This window comes from Canis lupus, chromosome 25 (assembly GCF_048164855.1).
Source record: "Canis lupus baileyi chromosome 25, mCanLup2.hap1, whole genome shotgun sequence".
In the NCBI taxonomy this organism is placed as follows: domain Eukaryota; kingdom Metazoa; phylum Chordata; class Mammalia; order Carnivora; family Canidae; genus Canis; species Canis lupus.
In genome coordinates, this window is record NC_132862.1 from 5005924 (window position 1) to 5022625 (window position 16702).

At 57.9% G+C, this 16702-nt stretch overlaps 1 protein-coding gene across 8 annotated transcripts in view; it reads left to right on the forward strand.

Annotated features, from left to right (window-relative positions):
- Positions 1-16480, forward strand: part of FMNL3 (formin like 3) — a 53875-nt gene extending 37395 nt beyond the window's left edge. For 2 of the 8 annotated variants that reach the window (XM_072798001.1, XM_072798007.1), the window contains 23 exons: positions 57-140; positions 3028-3180; positions 4384-4492; positions 4704-4780; positions 5132-5225; positions 6299-6373; positions 6991-7101; positions 7420-7569; positions 7957-8058; positions 9369-9648; positions 10109-10177; positions 10268-10392; positions 10591-10793; positions 11549-11783; positions 11910-11978; positions 12081-12161; positions 12250-12379; positions 13040-13200; positions 13691-13792; positions 14125-14217; positions 14502-14625; positions 14746-14863; positions 15558-16480. In XM_072798001.1, the coding sequence (XP_072654102.1) occupies positions 57-140; positions 3028-3180; positions 4384-4492; positions 4704-4780; positions 5132-5225; positions 6299-6373; positions 6991-7101; positions 7420-7569; positions 7957-8058; positions 9369-9648; positions 10109-10177; positions 10268-10392; positions 10591-10793; positions 11549-11783; positions 11910-11978; positions 12081-12161; positions 12250-12379; positions 13040-13200; positions 13691-13792; positions 14125-14217; positions 14502-14625; positions 14746-14837 (2719 nt within the window). In that variant the 3' untranslated portion in view covers positions 14838-14863; positions 15558-16480. The remainder of the gene's footprint in view (positions 1-56; positions 141-3027; positions 3181-4383; positions 4493-4703; positions 4781-5131; positions 5226-6298; positions 6374-6990; positions 7102-7419; positions 7570-7956; positions 8059-9368; positions 9649-10108; positions 10178-10267; positions 10393-10590; positions 10794-11548; positions 11784-11909; positions 11979-12080; positions 12162-12249; positions 12380-13039; positions 13201-13690; positions 13793-14124; positions 14218-14501; positions 14626-14745; positions 14864-15557) is intronic. The other 6 variants (XM_072798005.1, XM_072798008.1, XM_072798002.1 and 3 more) reach the window with 5 other exon arrangements.
- The last annotated feature ends 222 nt before the right edge of the window (positions 16481-16702 follow it).

Consider the following 16702-nt stretch of genomic DNA (forward strand, 5'->3'; position numbering starts at 1 on the left):
TTCTCCCCCTCGACTCGCTTTGGCAGACCCCTCCACTATGTTTCCTTTATTTGCAGGTGGGTGCGGGAATTTCTGAATGATGAAAACAAAGGCCTGGACGTGCTGGTGGATTACCTGTCCTTTGCCCAATGTTCCGTCATGTGAGTACCACCTTGGGGCTAGGGTTGGGGACTGGCGAGGGAGGACACAGTCCCATTCTGATTTGCTGAGGAAGGGTGAGACTGCAGGGGTGAAGATGGGAATGGGAGGCCCAGGCAGTGGTGTGGGAGTGGACACACAGCCCAGGAGATGTCTGGGATCTGTGACAAATGCCGGGTGGCCAGAGTAGAAGGTACATTTTGGGGAGCAGAAGGAGAGAGACATGGAAAGGGATCTCAGGATTAGAACCCAAAGGATCCAGACTCCAGGCTGAGAGCAGTCCAAGGAAGTGTCCTGGCTTCTAGAAGAGACACCTGGTGGGATTCATTTGTCATTGGAGAGAGTTGAGTCTTTAAGAATCTCCTTTGGGTCTCCAGATGTGAGACGGTTCCCCCAAATCATCGCTAAGGAGCCGTAGGAACAGTGGTCATGACCTTTGGCCCAGGTTGAAAATGAAGTATTTGGAGCCTTTTTTTTTTTTTTTAAGATTTTATTTATTTATTCATAAGAGACACACAGAGAGAGGCAGAGACCCAGGCCGAGGGAGAAGCAGGCTCCCTGCGGGGAGCCCGATGTGGGACTCGATCCCCGGACTGCAGGATCACGCCCTGGGCCGAAGGCAGGCCCTCAACTGCTGAGCCACCCAGGTGCCCCTGGAGCCTTTATAAAAGCACTTGAGGTGGTGGAGGGAGCCCTAAGCACACGAGTACAGATGAAAAGGCAACATGAGTTAGTGAAAAGAAGGAGTGCTTTCAACTATGACAACCACAGAGCTGGCTGTGGGTCTTAGGTATGTCCTTTATTCCCTGGGTGACCTCAGGCACATTGGCATCCTGTATTATAAGAGGGGATCCATGTTTCAGAGTTGTTGCAAGGTTGAGATGATGATTTGTGTAAAGGACTTAGTAGTGTTTGGAACGTAGTAAGTCTGTACTGCAGTAGCTACTTTATTGTTCGTTACTATTATTCAAGGTGATGTAACCTACCATAATTACTAGAATATTTGGAAAGAGGGATTATACTGACCATTCATGTGATGACCGATAACTTTGTCAGACTTCTAGCCGAGACTTAAGGCAGCCCTTAAGGCAGCTGACCAGTCACCCCAGCTGGGCCATGACTTTCCCCAATATTAGCACCAAAAGTCCCAAGTCCTGGGGAACTCCTCAGTTCTGGGACTCAGTCCTAACCTAGGCTTTCACTTTTGTTGTTACTGTCCTTGCCACGTGGCTGTTCTCCTTTGTCCAGCAGATCTTCAGTCTAATCTCTTGAGGGCTTCGAACTAACACCTCTCCTAGGTTTGGCCTGTCCCTTTTTTCCAGGTCATCCCCCGTTAAAAACCAAGAGTGGCCGACTCCCCATTCCCATCCCTGCAGAATTCATGCCTCGTGAGCCTCCTATCCCTTTAAAAACTACTCTTTTTATAGAAAGAAATGAAAAACATTCGCTGAAGTGATTTTTAAAAAAATTCAGAACTTTTATAGTAAAAAGATGTAGATCATTTTTCCAAATAAGCCTATCTCATTCGAAAGGCAAACAAATCCCAGCTGCTCAAAACCAAAATACACTCGATCCTCAGTACTGTGGTGTCCACAGCAGTGCTTTCGACTCTGTTTCTGAAAGAAAGATTCAGGGTGGAGAGAGGGTGTGAAGGGGAGAGAAAGTGTGTTTTGGGAAAGGTTGAAAGGAAAGGGGTGAAGCCAAATAGAGTTTGGGTGAAGGCATTTATTTGTAAACTGCACGTAGCAGGGCTAGGGAATACTCTTACTGATTGAGGGAAGCCACTGGCAAGCTTCCCTGTCGGGGAGCCTCCTCCACTGTTTACTAGAGAGCCCCCCGTGAAGCCGCTGTTCATCAGGACTGCAGCCTGCCCCAGCCCCTTTGGAACATTCAGTCATCTGCAGATATCATTTCCTATTTCAGAAAGCCTTGGCCTCTGTGCCTTTCACCCTCGGGCTATGAATGTCCGAGCAGAACGTTCCTCGGGGGAGGAGCCCGTAGGAGAGGCTTGTTGGGTCCTTAATGACCTACTTGGGGGAAGAGGACGGGAAAGAAGACTGGGGCTGGCTTCTCAGAGGGGGTATATCCTGATGTGGGATTCGTCAAGGACAGTGCCCTGTGGGCTTGTGATCTCGAGCTGTCCTCCTTGCCCTGGCCACACTCCCAAACTGCTGATGGCGGTCACGGAAGTGCAAAGAGACAGAGAAACCATCCCAACTCCTGTGGGGACTCAGGACCGCAGTCCACACACCCTCAACCTGTGATTTCTTCCCCTGGGGAAGCTAAAGCCCAAGGAGCCTCTCTGCCAGAAAGCCTAGCCGTCCCCCGGCATTAAAACCCAGTGCTGGGAAGGGAGCGTGGCACTCCTGACCATAGTGGACTGTCCCCCTCCAGGTTGGCTGGGACCCCCATTCCCTTCATTCAGACCTACCTTCATGAGCTGAACCCAGAATCAGCCAGCACTGAGAGGCCCTCTTGGCCACTGCCATTTGCCAACTAGCAAGACCTGCGTTGGCCTGTCCCCCCCCCCTTCCACAAGGGCACGTTCTCCACGGGGAGCCGTAGCTTCTGAGGTGTCCCATCTAAGGCGGGGTGTGCAGAAAGACTGCCAGCAACCCTGGCGCTCCTAGAGCAGCGCACCTCTGTCAGCGTCCCATCCCCGCAGGCCCCCTCCTGGTTGCTGTCTGTGCCGCGGGCGCCTGCCCTTGTCCTGCGTTGGTGGCTCTCCCAGCAGGGTGGGGTCTGGGCCACCCAGTTCCGCTTTCTCTTCTTGCCCTCCTCGCTTCTTATTGCCCTCAAGGTCTAAAGGGTGGGGGTGGGCCGGTCCGGGGGCTTAGCACTGAATTTCTCCTCTGTGTGTGTGCGCTTGTGTGTCCTTTCCTGCTCCAGGTTTGACTTTGAGGGTCTGGAGAGTGGCGACGATGGTGCATTTGACAAGCTCCGGTCCTGGAGCAGGTCCATCGAGGACCTGCAGCCACCCAGCGCCCTGTCAGCCCCCTTCACCAACAGCCTCGCTCGCTCTGCGCGCCAGTCTGTGCTCCGGTACGTGTGCTCTTGCTCTGCCCGCCTGCCTCCTGCCCTGGCCCCCCCGGTCCAGGTCCGGGGTGACAGTGGGGATGCTCATTGCTTCTCCCTCCACTCTTGCTTCTAGGCTCAGCTCTCTTGCCCTCTGCCTGCCAGTCTGTCTCTGGTCTGTCCCCTCTGTCTCCCTGATTCTGCCCAGCAATCTGTCCTGGGTAAGTATACCGCCCTCGGCGGGGCCCACGCCATCTGGGGCTCCCCCTCTCGGGGCTCCCTCCATTCCACTTTTTCCTTCTGCCCTTCCTTCTGGCCTCTTGGGGAAGCCTGGCCTCACCCAGCTCCCTGGTCTCCACCAGGCCATCCAGCTCCTGCCCTTAGGTCTGCTGCCCTCTGGCTCTGTGTTCTGCCCATTGGCTGCTCCGAGACCAGCTCCCACCCGCCCTGCCCGCTGCTCACCTTCCTTTCACTTCTTCCTTTAGGACTTTTCTCTCCCAGCGTGCCTTATGTTCAGTTTTTTTTTTTTTTTTTGCAGTATTTTAGGAGCCGTCCTGCCCGGAGGCAGGTGAATAGACTCTTCAGAGCCCCTCCTACCCAGGGAGACTTTCCTTTGGGCCCTGTGGCCCTTTCTGTGGTCTCTGTCCCTCTCGTGGCCGTGCTTTTTTCCTGGTCTCCTCTGGGTTTTGTCCTTCTGACCCTGCTCATCACTCCAGTCATGCGTGAGCAGACCCTGTTTGTGCTTCCTCTTTCTTTCATGAAACATCGCTGGGGGCAAAGCCAGGGTGTAGCCCCCAGCCCTCTTATTGCCTTTGGGGTCTGCTCTGACCATTCTGAGACTACAAGTGGGATGGGAGCCAAGGATTTGTGGAAGATGCAGTGACTGGGAGGAGGGGGTGGGGAGGCTCAGATGGACATCTCCCTGGATCCATCTTGAGGACTAGAAAGGCCTGCGCACCTGCTATTGTATTTCGGGGAGGGTCCCCCCCGGGCTCAGGATGATTTGGACACTGATTATAAAGCTGGGATCCTGGCTAGTTACTCACAAAGGCCTGTTGGCAGAGAGGGGAAACAGAACAGCTGAGCACCCCGGCCCCTCCTCCCCCACCGCTCTCGAGACTGTGGCTCAAGGTGCCCTGTCCCCCTCTCCTGCTGCTGCTGAGGTGCAGCCTGCCATCCAGGTGATGGTGAGCGCTCCTGGGCCCTTCACCGGCCACCCCCTCTTCCCAGGTACAGCACTCTCCCCGGGCGCAGGGCCCTCAAGAACTCCCGCCTGGTGAGCCAGAAGGATGACGTCCACGTTTGTATCCTGTGTCTCAGAGCCATCATGAACTATCAGGTAAGGGGGCCCCGGATGCTCTGCCCTCATGAACTATCAGGTGAGGGGGCAGCGCCGGCCCCGGATGCTCTGCCCTCCCTGCCTCCCCTGCCAAACTAGAAGAGCTAGGAGGGCACCAGCTTGTAAAAGACGAGTGTGCTGGCGGGCGTGTAGTCAAGGAGCTTCCCACCATCTAGGTCTTCCTTCCTTGTGTCCTTTCCCCTTGTTACAGTACGGATTCAACTTGGTCATGTCCCACCCCCACGCTGTCAATGAGATCGCACTCAGCCTCAACAATAAGAATCCCAGGTGAGTTCCTCCCCTCCCCCACCCCCTCACTGTGCCCAGAGCTCTGGCGATCTGGGCTCCACCTGTCCCTGTCAAGAAGTCCTGCCTGGCCTCGGGGTCCCGTGGCCTAGGTCAGTGCCTTGGGTCTGCTCCCTCACTTCAGCTGGAGGGGAAGGAGGGTCCCTGGCTTCCCTCCAATTGGCACAGCTTAGTGAGGGAACAAGCCTCCCTTACCCTGCTTTCTTTCCAGAACCCACTCCTCTCACTTCTGAGGCTGTCTCCACTTGGAAAGGACCCACCTAGTTGTGGAAGTGAACTGTGTGGTAGCCAGGGTGGGGACTTAGGTCTTCATCTTTTTTTTTCACCCCTTAGAACCAAAGCCCTTGTCTTGGAGCTGTTGGCAGCTGTGTGTTTGGTGCGGGGAGGTCACGAAATCATCCTCGCTGCCTTTGACAATTTCAAAGAGGTCAGTCTCCTACATTTGTGGGGTGTGTGTGTGTGTGTGTGTGTGTGTATTTGGTGAGGAGGTGGGGAGCCAGGTTGGGAGGCAAGCACCCTTTCCTGTGATCCTCACACATCCCAGTGATGAATTTAACATCTTGTGCTTAACTAAGTCTCCTGCCCTCCCTGCCTTTCTTTTTTTTAAAAAAAAACAAAACACCAAAACCACCTGAATGGCCAGCTAAAGAGGCCCTCAGTTGAGAGCCTTGGCCCAACGGCCCTAACCTGGCCGTGCATCAGAATACCTGGAGCTTGCCGAACTTCTTCCTGGGAGGCTTGAGTACCTGTGCTTTCCAGGTGGCTCTGAGGCAGTGAACCCACTGGTAGAACCCAAGGCAGATGTGTTTGCCCTGGGAGGAGAAGGCAAGCAAGGATCCTCCTGGGCCATTGGCTGCTATTGGTGAGGGGAGAGGAAGCTCCTGCTTGGAATTTCCCCAGCCTCTGGGCCTGGCTCTGAAACCATCATCTGCCTGAACATAGGATTCCTCGACATCCAGTCGCAGCTGCTGGTCCCACCCCCTTCCTCCTCTGTGGACCTCTTCCCTAGCATCCATTGTTCAAGCCAGGAAATGGCTCTTCCTCCTTGAAGCCAGAGGCTCAGAGGAGTCTCTGGACCCCTCTCAGCACGGGGGCTTTCCTGCACCCTGGCCTCTCTCCTGTGTCCTCACTAGGACCTCAGCCATGGCCCCCAACCTTCCTCCTTCCACCCCCCTTCCTTCAATAACTGAGCAACTCTGTTTCTTCTTGGCCTATCCCCCAGAGACCCATGAAGCCCAGACTCATGGCTACCAGCTTTATTGGGTTCCCTCAGCAAGTTGACGGGGGACCAGGGCCCCAAGGCAATGCCAGTCCCAGGCTTTCTTCTGCTTGGAGAGCTTGTTAAACCCACAGGCTTTTTCCTACGTGCCAAGTGGCTCCTTGCACATAAAGAGCTGTGGCTAGGCTTAGTCTGAACAGTCCCTTTTGCCCTGATGTTCCTGGGAGCTGGGCTCAAGGGCTTAGGATAGCTCTGCTCACTGAGACAGTTTTCTTGCTCAGGTATGCAAGGAGCTACACCGTTTTGAGAAGCTGATGGAGTATTTCCGGAACGAGGACAGCAACATCGACTTCATGGTGAGGAACTGGGTCTGGGTCAGGCACGTGCACAGCAGGGTCCCCATGTTCCTTGACAGCGGGCCCTACAGCGTCCCTTGATATTCCGCTCAGAACCTAGAATGATTCTCTCCACCCAATAAATGCTCCTTGTCTACTTACCTACCCCAGAGAGCTCTTAGAATCTTCAGGACGATGACATTTTTGTGGCTTAGGTCTACCTCCTTTCCATCTTTTCCTGGCCTCACTGCCCCTGACTCGGATTCTTTCAAGCTGCTTCGTGCTACCCAAGCTTTCCCTCTCGCTTCTCTTCCCTTCAGCCTATGGTCTTCAGTTAAGTGGCACTGTCTCCAGAAACACCTGCTGATGTGCAAAGGAATTCAGCTGTATCTTCATTTCCATCTATTTCTCACGTAATTTACTTGTCTTTGTACACTGTATATTAAGTTTGCTTTTTTTTTTTAAGTTTGCTTTTTTTTTAAGTTAAAATACTCTTGTCATTCCCAGAAGGACTCAAAAATTTTTTTTTTATTTGCTCCTTTTGATGATCCACCTGACAATACTGGATCTAACACCCCGGCTCTGCGGGCTCTCCTTGCCCTTCCCGCCTCTGACCCTCTGGGCGGCTGCTTCCCCAGGTGGCCTGCATGCAGTTTATCAACATTGTGGTGCACTCGGTGGAGGACATGAACTTCCGGGTCCACCTGCAGTACGAGTTTACCAAGCTGGGGCTGGAGGAGTTCTTGCAGGTGAGCTGGGCTCCAGTCTTCCCAGGCAAGGAGCTTGGGAGGCAGAGGACCAGCTTAGTCATAGCACCAAGGGTTTTTCTTCTACAAGAGCCTTGTCGTGGGTGCTCTGGGAACCCTGCCTGTCTCAGGCCCTCCTGTGGGGTGAGGGGGGAGGGGAGCGGAGGCTCTCCAATCAGGCAGCTCCATCGGATGAGGCTCTGCAGAGCTGCAGAAGGAACCCGCGGGGTCTTACCCTCTAGGAAGTGGTCATGGAGGGTGATGAGGACTAGGTCTCTCTCAGGAGGCTCCCCTGACTACTACCATCTCTGCTCTTCCCAGAAGTCAAGGCACACGGAGAGCGAGAAGCTGCAGGTGCAGATCCAGGCATACTTGGACAACGTGTTTGATGTGGGAGGCTTGTTGGAGGATGCTGAGACCAAGAATGTGGCCCTGGAGAAGGTGGAGGAGTTGGAGGAACATGTGTCCCACGTAGGTAGTCCTTTTTTGCTGCCAGAACTACTGTCGAAGGTGGGGAGAGGACGGGGCCATCTCAGCTCTAGACTGAAGCGCAGGGAAACCTCCGAACCCAGCACGCTCTGGCCGAGGCCCTGGATGTGTCCTGGAACACACACTGACCTTCAGGGCTGAGATGGCCTCAGGCTTGAGAGAGTCAATGTGGTCTGGTTCATGTGGTCTCAGGCCCTGGGCCCACGGGAGTGACGTAGGGAAGCCACCAGGCCCCTCTGCCTGTGGAGCTTGGGTGCAGGGGTCGAGCCCTGGGTGCAGGGGTCGAGCCCAGGTCCTGACTGAGGTTCAGGCTGTGCAAAGTGTCCGGGCTTTAGGGCCAGCACCAGACCTGCTCTTCCCATCCTGTAGCTCACGGAGAAGCTTCTGGACCTAGAGAATGAGAACATGATGCGTGTGGCAGAGCTAGAGAAGCAGCTGCTGCAGCGGGAGAAGGAACTGGAGAGCGTCAAGGTACCAAGTAATCTGAGGAAGGGAGGCCCTGACTGGTGTTGGGCACCAGGGCCTGGGGAGCTGGCTTTGCTTTCTGTCTCTTTCTTTCTTTCTTTCTTTCTTTTGATGTTTCTCTTATCGATTTATTTTTTTTAACTCTTTGCTCTTTGATACAGTCAGCTCCATCCTATTATAAGCAATGCATGTGAAAATTGTAGTTATTTGCCTTTTCTTTCTTGAGTCACGTCAAGTCTTTGAAAATCCAGATCCTGGTTCACACTTGAGTCAGCACTCAGATGAGGGTGGGCTGATGATTTCACCCCATTTTTTAGTTGGAGAGGAAAACTGAATCCAGAGTGGGCTGGACACACACAGAGGACGGTAGGGGCAGATGGGGCACCCTCAGGCGCTTCTGGCATCCAGGCCTCCTCCTCTGGGCCCGTCCTGTTGCTTCTCCTTCCTCTCCGTAATGGGCACACTGAGTAGCCCAGGTGCTGTCCACCAGGTATCCTATCGGGAGACCAGGGGCTGCTCATATCAGTGTCTTTTCTGTCCCTCGCCTCGCTTGATGTTAGTTCTTTTTTTTTTTTTTTTTTTTTTTAAGATTTATTTATTTATTTATTCATGAGACACACAGAGAGAGGCAGAGACACAGGCAGAGGGAGAAGCGGGCTCCATGTGTGGAGCCCAATGTGGGACTCGATCCCGGGACCCTGGAATCCTGCCCTGGGCCGAAGGCAGGCACTTAACCGCTGAGCCACCCAGGCGTCCCTGATGTTAGTTCTAAAATCATGCCACAACCTACCTTTTCTTCCAGAGGAACACAATTGTCCTGGCTCTCCTGAGCTTGCTATACATCTGTCGAGCCCCTGCCGAGAGTCTGAAGTGCTGTTCTGGGGAGTGTGGAGGATACAGGGACGGCTAGGGCGGGGCCTTATCCCCGGGGCTGCCACCTGAGTGATCACACCAAGCCAAAGGCCGTGGAGCAGTAACAGGGCACAGGGGGCTGAGGGCAGTGTGCAGGCTGGAGGTGGGCCCAGGAGACGTGCCCAGAGGCAGCCTCTGGCCTGGGCCTCGGGGAACCAGTGAGGCTAAGGCTGGTCCCGGAGGAAGCCCACTGGAGGGTGTCAGCTGGGCCGGCACCTTCAGCTCACCTCCCCTCATGTGCAGCAGCTTCCCCTGGCCCCTACATGGGTTTCTGCTGCTCTCTGCCTCTGGGCACCCTCCCAGAGACCCCCGCTGAGAAACCTTGGCTAGGAAGTGTCCCCTTGGAGGCAACGACTGCTGCACCTTCCACTTACCCTTTCCTTAATGGCCCTGTCTCCCCATAGGAGACTTATGAGAACACGAGCCACCAGGTCCACACCCTGCGGCGGCTCATTAAAGAGAAGGAGGAGGCCTTCCAGCGCCGATGCCACTTGGAACCTGGAGCCCGCGGCCTGGAGTCCGTGGGCAGTGAGGCACTGGCCCGGATAGGCCCTGCAGAGCTGAGTGAGGGCATGCTGCCCTCCGACCTGGACCTCCTGGCTCCAGCCCCGCCGCCCGAGGAGGCCCTGCCTCTGCCTCCACCGCCGGCTCCTCCCCTGCCCCCTCCTCCACCCCCGTTACCAGGTAAGGAGGACCGTGGGAGCCCCGAGGGGCCCCTCCTCTCGGGCCCAGACCAAACCCCCAGTTCGCAGTGCCTCCCTAGGGGGAAGCCAGGGTTGTGGGTGGAAGGATGTGAAGGCAGGTGGGGAAGGCTTGAGGGATGGCGAGGACCTGAGGGAGGCCCAAGTTACTGGGGAAGGGGCGTTGAGGGCAGACGTGGGTCTGCTTTAAGGATCATAAAGGTGCTGCTCCTGCTGCCTCTGAGGACGGCCACGGAGAGGGCTTAGCCCAGAGCTGGAGACAGTGGGCCGGAGGCCAGCGAGACCAGCCCTGCCAGAGTTGGGACCCCGGGGTGCGGGGGTGGGGGGGAGTTCACACATCCTCTCTCCTCAGGAGGCCTTGAGGACAAGTGGGGTGGCATTGGGGGAGGGATCTCTGGAGAGTCTCCGGGCCCTGGGTCACCATGCCATTTCTTTTCCCCTAGACAAGTGTCCCCCAGCCCCACCTCTCCCTGGCGCTGCTCCCTCTGTGGTGTTGACAGTAGGCCTGTCAGGTGAGTGTCCCCAGGGCTCTGAGCCGGGCTGGTAGGATGGAGGCGGAACATCATTAGCCTCAGTGCCTCACTGATCTTCCTTCCAAATAGCCATTCGCATTAAGAAACCTATCAAGACCAAGTTCCGGCTGCCTGTGTTCAACTGGACAGCACTGAAACCCAACCAGATCAGCGGCACTGTCTTCAGTGAACTTGACGACGAGAAGATCCTGGAGGTAGCGGGCCTGGAGCCCTTGGGGGCGGGGCTGAGGGCTGGGAGGACCAGATCGTGCTTTTCACTAGATCTCCCAGCCTTGGAGACGCCCTCAGACCCAGGCGTCCACGAGCCAGAGCTGAACAGATGCTGGGCGTCCTGCCAGGGTCTTCCAGTAGCGTAAGCCACCACGTTGTCCCTTCTTGTCAACCCCTGCCAGGACCTAGACCTGGACAAATTTGAAGAACTGTTCAAGACGAAAGCCCAGGGCCCTGCCCTTGACCTCATCTGCTCTAAGAGCAAGACAGCACAAAAGGCCGCCAGCAAGGTGACCCTGTTGGAAGCCAATCGTGCCAAGAACCTAGCCATCACCCTCCGCAAGGCTGGCCGCTCGGCCGAGGAGATCTGCAGGGCCATCCACACGTGAGGCTCCCATTGACCGCGCCCTGGTCCCAGTCAGTTGGCAACCCGATTCTCCAGCTGGGATCCTGGCCTTCCCTGGGTTCTGGGGCATCGACAGAGCGGTCTCACACCCCATCAGTGATCCACTGGTTGGGCCAGAACTCAGTGCATCTGTGCTGTGTGCCAGGCACTGGGTGAGGTGCTGGGGACGCAGCCCAAACCTTCACTCAGGTTGCTGCCAGTCTCGGGAGAACAGTCCAGTAGCTGGGTGATAACCACCACGGTGGTGGCGGTACAGGCAGCTTTAGGGGGTACAGGGCAGGCCAGGTAGCAAGCTTGGTTATCAGGGAAGGCTTCCCAGAGGAGGTGAGGTCTCACCTGCAACGTGACCTGAGGAAGTATGTGGAGTCCATTTCAGTGCCTGGAGGGAGAAGCCTGATGCCCCAGGTCCTGAAAAACCCATTATGACTTCGGTGTAGGAGGGGAGCAGGAGAGAGAGGGTACACGGGTGGACAGCAGTCTTGTCTGCTGAGCCTCGTAAGTCATGCCCAGGTGTTAAGATTTCTCCCTGGGGGTAGAGGGAAGACACTGAAGGGTTTTAAAACAGGCCATGGAGTGTCCCCCTAGGATTGTCACTCATGCTCTGATGGGCCGTCTGCCTCTGGCTGAGTGCTGCTCCCAGACCCCAGCCCCAGTCCTTCCAGGAGCTGGAGAAGAGAGGGATGACGGATAATGGGCAGAGGCAAGACCTGAGGTGGCTCCTTCCTCCAACACAGGTTTGACCTACAGACGCTGCCGGTGGACTTCGTGGAGTGCCTGATGCGCTTCCTGCCCACGGAGGCCGAGGTGAAGCTGCTGCGGCAGTACGAGCGGGAACGGCAGCCCCTGGACGAGCTGGCGGCCGAGGACCGCTTCATGCTGCTCTTCAGCAAGGTGGAGCGGCTGACCCAGAGGATGGCTGGCATGGCCTTCCTGGGCAACTTCCAGGACAACCTGCAGATGCTCACGCCGGTACGGCCTCCACCCGAATCCGGGTCGTCCACGGCTACCCCCGCCCCCGGCCTCTCCCCTGCCCCGTCAGGCTGGCCTCGCCCCATCCCGGCCTCGGCTTACGCAGCTCTTCGTCTTGCCTTCCAGCAACTCAACGCCATCATCGCAGCCTCTGCCTCTGTCAAGTCCTCACAGAAGCTGAAGCAGATGTTGGAGGTGGGGAGAGGTTGTGGGTGCGGGCGCCCGGGGTCCTGGGCCTGGGTGGGGGAAGGGGCCCGTGGGCCCTGCCTGACCTCCTCCCGTGCGTCTTCCGGACAGATCATACTTGCACTGGGGAACTATATGAACAGCAGCAAGCGAGGAGCTGTGTACGGCTTCAAGCTCCAGAGCCTGGATCTGGTGAGACGGTGGGGGCAGCCCGGGGCCCGGAAGCCTGAGCAGCCGCGGTGTTCGGCCCTCTCTCACCGCCCCCTGCCCCCCTTCCCAGCTGCTGGACACCAAGTCCACTGACAGGAAGATGACGCTGCTGCACTTCATCGCCTTGACGGTGAAGGAGAAATACCCGGACCTGGCCAACTTCTGGCACGAGCTCCACTTTGTGGAGAAGGCCGCGGCAGGTGAGGGGAGCCGGCCCCGCCAGCCTGCCCTCGGGTCTGGCCCAGGACGATCCCAGGAAGCTTAGGAGAGAGAACACTTGGGTCCCTTCTTTTCTGGCTTCTCTCCTTTCTGGCCACTTCACAGCTTTCCGCTGGGGCCGTGGGTAGAGGCCACCCCAGAGGGAGCCTTCCTAGAGGCACCCGCCTGGGCCTGCCCTTCCCACCCGGGTACCCTGGGTGCGGGCAGAAGGCAGCAGTGGCTCTGCACTCCCAGCTCCCTCCGGCTGGCCCTGGAGACTCTCTGTGATGCATGCGAAGGGTTTAGGAAGAGACCTGAGGGCCCACGGACGGAAGGCAGCGGACATTTCTGCCCCAGTCATGAAAACTGGCGCAGGCCTGAGGCAGCTCCGCTCTGGAGAGCCGCGTCTCCCTGGCTTGCCTGCCTGTGCTCCTGTGCTCTCTGGGGTTGGAGCTCAGAGCCCCGCTCCTTTTCCTTACCTCCGCGGGAGCCTCGTTAGCCAGGTGTGTCTTTCTGTGTCCACCGGGTGGCCCCGGAAGCAGGGGCCTGAGAACCTGAGTGAGCCCTTGCTCTGGGGAGGGCCAGAGGTCTACGTAGCCCTGGGCTGGGAGGGGGACACGTCGCCCCCGAGCAGGCCTCAGCCCAGGCTCTGGTGACCACAGTGTCCCTGGAGAACGTGCTGCTAGATGTGAAGGAGCTGGGCCGGGGCATGGAGCTGATTCGGCGGGAATGCAGCATACACGACAACACTGTCCTCCGGAACTTCCTCAGCACCAACGAAGGCAAACTGGACAAGCTCCAGCGTGATGCCAAGACAGCTGAGGTGGGCACAGGGTGGAGGCGGGTGGGGACAGCCAGGGCCAAGGCACCGGGCCCCTCTACATGGGCTTTGTTCTGGCTCTTAGACCAAAGAATTTTTTAAATTTTTTTAAGATTTATTTATTTGAGAAAGCGAGCACGTGCATGGGGGAGGGACGGAGGGAGAGGGGGAGAGGGAGTCTTAAGTGGAGCCCGACTCAGGGCTCGATCTCACGACTTGAGCCAAAACCAAGAGTCAGACGCCTCACCAAGTGCGCCACCCAGGCGCCCCTGGACCAAAGAACTTTTACCACATGGTTGGCTGGCTGCATGTGGGGGAGACGGGGCACTGGGGGTGGCAGGCAGCTGCCTCTGCGGACAGACTCGAAGGAGCTTTGGAAGGCCCACAGGGGCTTTGGCCCTACACGCTGTTTTCTGTGGGCCTCCTGTCCCTGCTGGGGGGCCAGGCTTCTCCTCCTCTGCCAGACTGACCCCTCTGCCCGCCGCTTCCCCAGGAGGCCTATAACGCGGTCGTGCGCTACTTTGGCGAGAGTCCCAAGACCACACCCCCTTCTGTATTCTTCCCAGTATTTGTCCGATTCATTCGTTCGTACAAGGTGAGCGGAAGCCAGGCTCTGAAAAAGAAGTTTGGCTCAGAGAAATCTGGTAGGGGAGGGAGGGCTGGGCTCCAAGGCTGGCCCTTCTCTGTCTCCTCCTCGGAGTCCTGGGAGGGAGCAATGGAAGCTGGCCACAGGCCTCTCAGCTGTGAGCGGGTGGGCAGGGTGGGGGCCCAGGCCCTTCCTGTCATTGTTCAGGGCAGGAAGTGCCCCTCCAGAGGGTGGCCACCTGGGGTTGCTGGTCCCACTGCCACCCATTCTCCACCCTCAGTGTCAGCCCCTCCCCTCACAGCCTGTGTGAGCCTCACCCCCCGCCCCCCCACGGTTCTTAGGAAGCAGAACAAGAGAACGAAGCTAGAAAGAAGCAGGAGGAGGTAATGCGGGAGAAGCAGCTGGCTCAGGAAGCCAAGAAACTGGATGCCAAGGTGGGTGGGACCAAGGGCTGGGGCCTGGAGGAGAGTAGCCGAAGGATTGGGAGGGGGTGGAGAGAGAACGCGAGAGATGGAAAACTGGAGCCCAGAGACCACCCAGAGGGTCCGAGGCTGGTCCAGAGGGATGGGGAGAGGGGCTTTGGGAGGGGGGTCCCAGGCAGCGATGGGAGCGGGCTGCTGTGTGCGATCACGGGCATCCTCAGACTGCATCTTGGGGCAGAAACCAGCCCCACGGTAGACTGGTGATGACCCCCTTCCCCTTCAATGCTCGGCCCCAGACCCCATCCCAGCGGAACAAGTGGCAGCAGCAGGAGCTAATTGCAGAGTTGAGGCGGCGCCAGGCCAAGGAGCATCGGCCTGTTTACGAGGGGAAGGATGGTACCATTGAGGACATCATTACAGGTGGGGCGCTCGTCCCTCCCTTGGGTCTGGCCCCTAGGCCCAGCTCCCAGACTCCTTCGGGCCCTCCTCCCACCCCATCCCCATGAGGCCTGACCGCTGTGTCTCTTTCCTGGGCCACAGTGCTGAAGAGTGTCCCTTTCACGGCCCGTACTGCCAAGCGGGGCTCACGCTTCTTCTGCGATGCAGCCCACCATGATGAGTCAAACTGTTAACCCCCCAAGGCTGGGGCTCTTGACAGGTACTGGGCACCACAGCTGCCCCCTCTGCATGCCCGCCTCCCGGGACTGCTGCTGGGCCCACAGGACCTCCTCCCCTGCATGACTTGGAACCACCCTGTGGCAGCCTCACGGTGATGGGGGCACAGCCTTCTCTGCCCGCATGCCCCATGCCTTGAGCAGCATGGCTTGTCCCCTGCATGTGCCCTCAGGGAAGTGGTAGCCCGCCCACTAATGCTGTCCCGGCTTCTACTAAGACCCCAGGGTTGGGGGCTTCCAGAGCAGGCAGGACCAGGCCACCCCCTCTTTGCTGAGGCTCCATCCCCGGGCCCGGGTATCTGTGGGCAATTTGTCCCCTCACCACCACCCCTACACCCACCAGTAGGAGCTCTGGCAGTAGCCTCAGATGTCCCTTGACCGGTTTCCTGATATTCAGTCTACCTGGGGTCTCTCCCTGGCTTTCTGGCTGTTGCCAACTTTGCTTTGTTTCTGCCACTGCCCGGGGCCTCCAGTCACCCCCCACCTGGTCCTCTGAAGATGCAGAGCCCCAGCAGTCTCCCTCACCATCCCTTCTAGCCTCTTAAAGATTCCCCTTCCTCGGCCTCGTGGCTGGCTCTTCTCTGGCCCTGAGGGGCTGCTCCCCAGGGGGCTGTTCCCACACAAGGTGGGCCTGGCCCAGCCTCCTTGCGTGTTCACAGGCCTCCGTCCTCCCCACAGGTCTCCACCACCAGCCCATTGTCGTTCGCCAAGCCAGGAGTGCCGCACCGCCCACCGGCCCCCCTCGGGCTCCAGGCCCCCACTAAGGCCCTCCCGAAGGCAGAAGCACTTCAACTCTCCCGAGTCCTGCAGGTCCAACCTGTGGACCTGGAGCCCCGAAGGCGCAGCGCAGGGCTATGCTGCTCTCAAAGCTGCATGTGCCTGACGTCCCTGGGGGCACTGGGTCTCTGGGGCCTGGCACTTCCCTGGTGCCTCCAGCACTGCACTTCGTTCGGCCCCAGGGCCTTCCATTCATTTCCTGACTGAAAGGTCACCAAGGGGTCAGCTCAGAGCTGGGAAAATCATTTCTAGCTTTAGCCCATACAGGCGCCCGCAGGCCCCTCTGTCATTAGGCCAGAGGGACAAGAGGAGGAAGCAAGTATCCCTTCTTCCTTCCCCCCCTTCCTTTTCACAGGCCCATGGTCAGCAGTGGTCTGGAAGTGTCCAGACTTAGGGAGCCCGGGACCTGACCCGTCTCGGATCATCTTTTGCCAGGAGCAAGGCCCACGGAAGCCTGGTCCCCACCTGGCCATGCCCTGGTGATACGGGCAGGGGAGAGATTCCACGCTTCCCGCGCGTGGCCCTTTCCACTCTAGGCTGACTCTGTTCCTGAGGGGTGGGCAGAGGGGTAGAGGTTTTCCCCGGACAGCTAGAGAAGGGGTGTGCCATCAGCATCCTCCTCTTTCCACAGCTGGGGGTTTCTCGGGCAGGGGACAAGGAGGCACAGTGGTCTGGGCTGGCTGTTCTCAGTCTCCTGCCAGTTTCTTCTCAGCCCCTGCGGGGAAATACAGGGACCCACTCCTTTTTTGTACATGTACCACCTCCCTTCTCTCGTGTACATAAATCTCAGACCGACCTTCTCTCAACAAAGGCTTGAAGCACCAGGCCTGACTCTGTCTCCTCTTTCGGGGCAGGGGTGGCCATTTAGCGTGACCTGGGCCAGGGGGACAGAAAGGAGGCCCCAGGGAGCTGCCCTCTGCTTGGGGGAGGTGAGCACAAAAGCCTGGGGAAGGGGAACCCGGCTAGTGGGCTCCCAGCACACAAAGGGCGGCCGGCCTGCCACGAGACACTGGTGCTCTCTGCTGGCCACGCGTACGCCTGCCGGG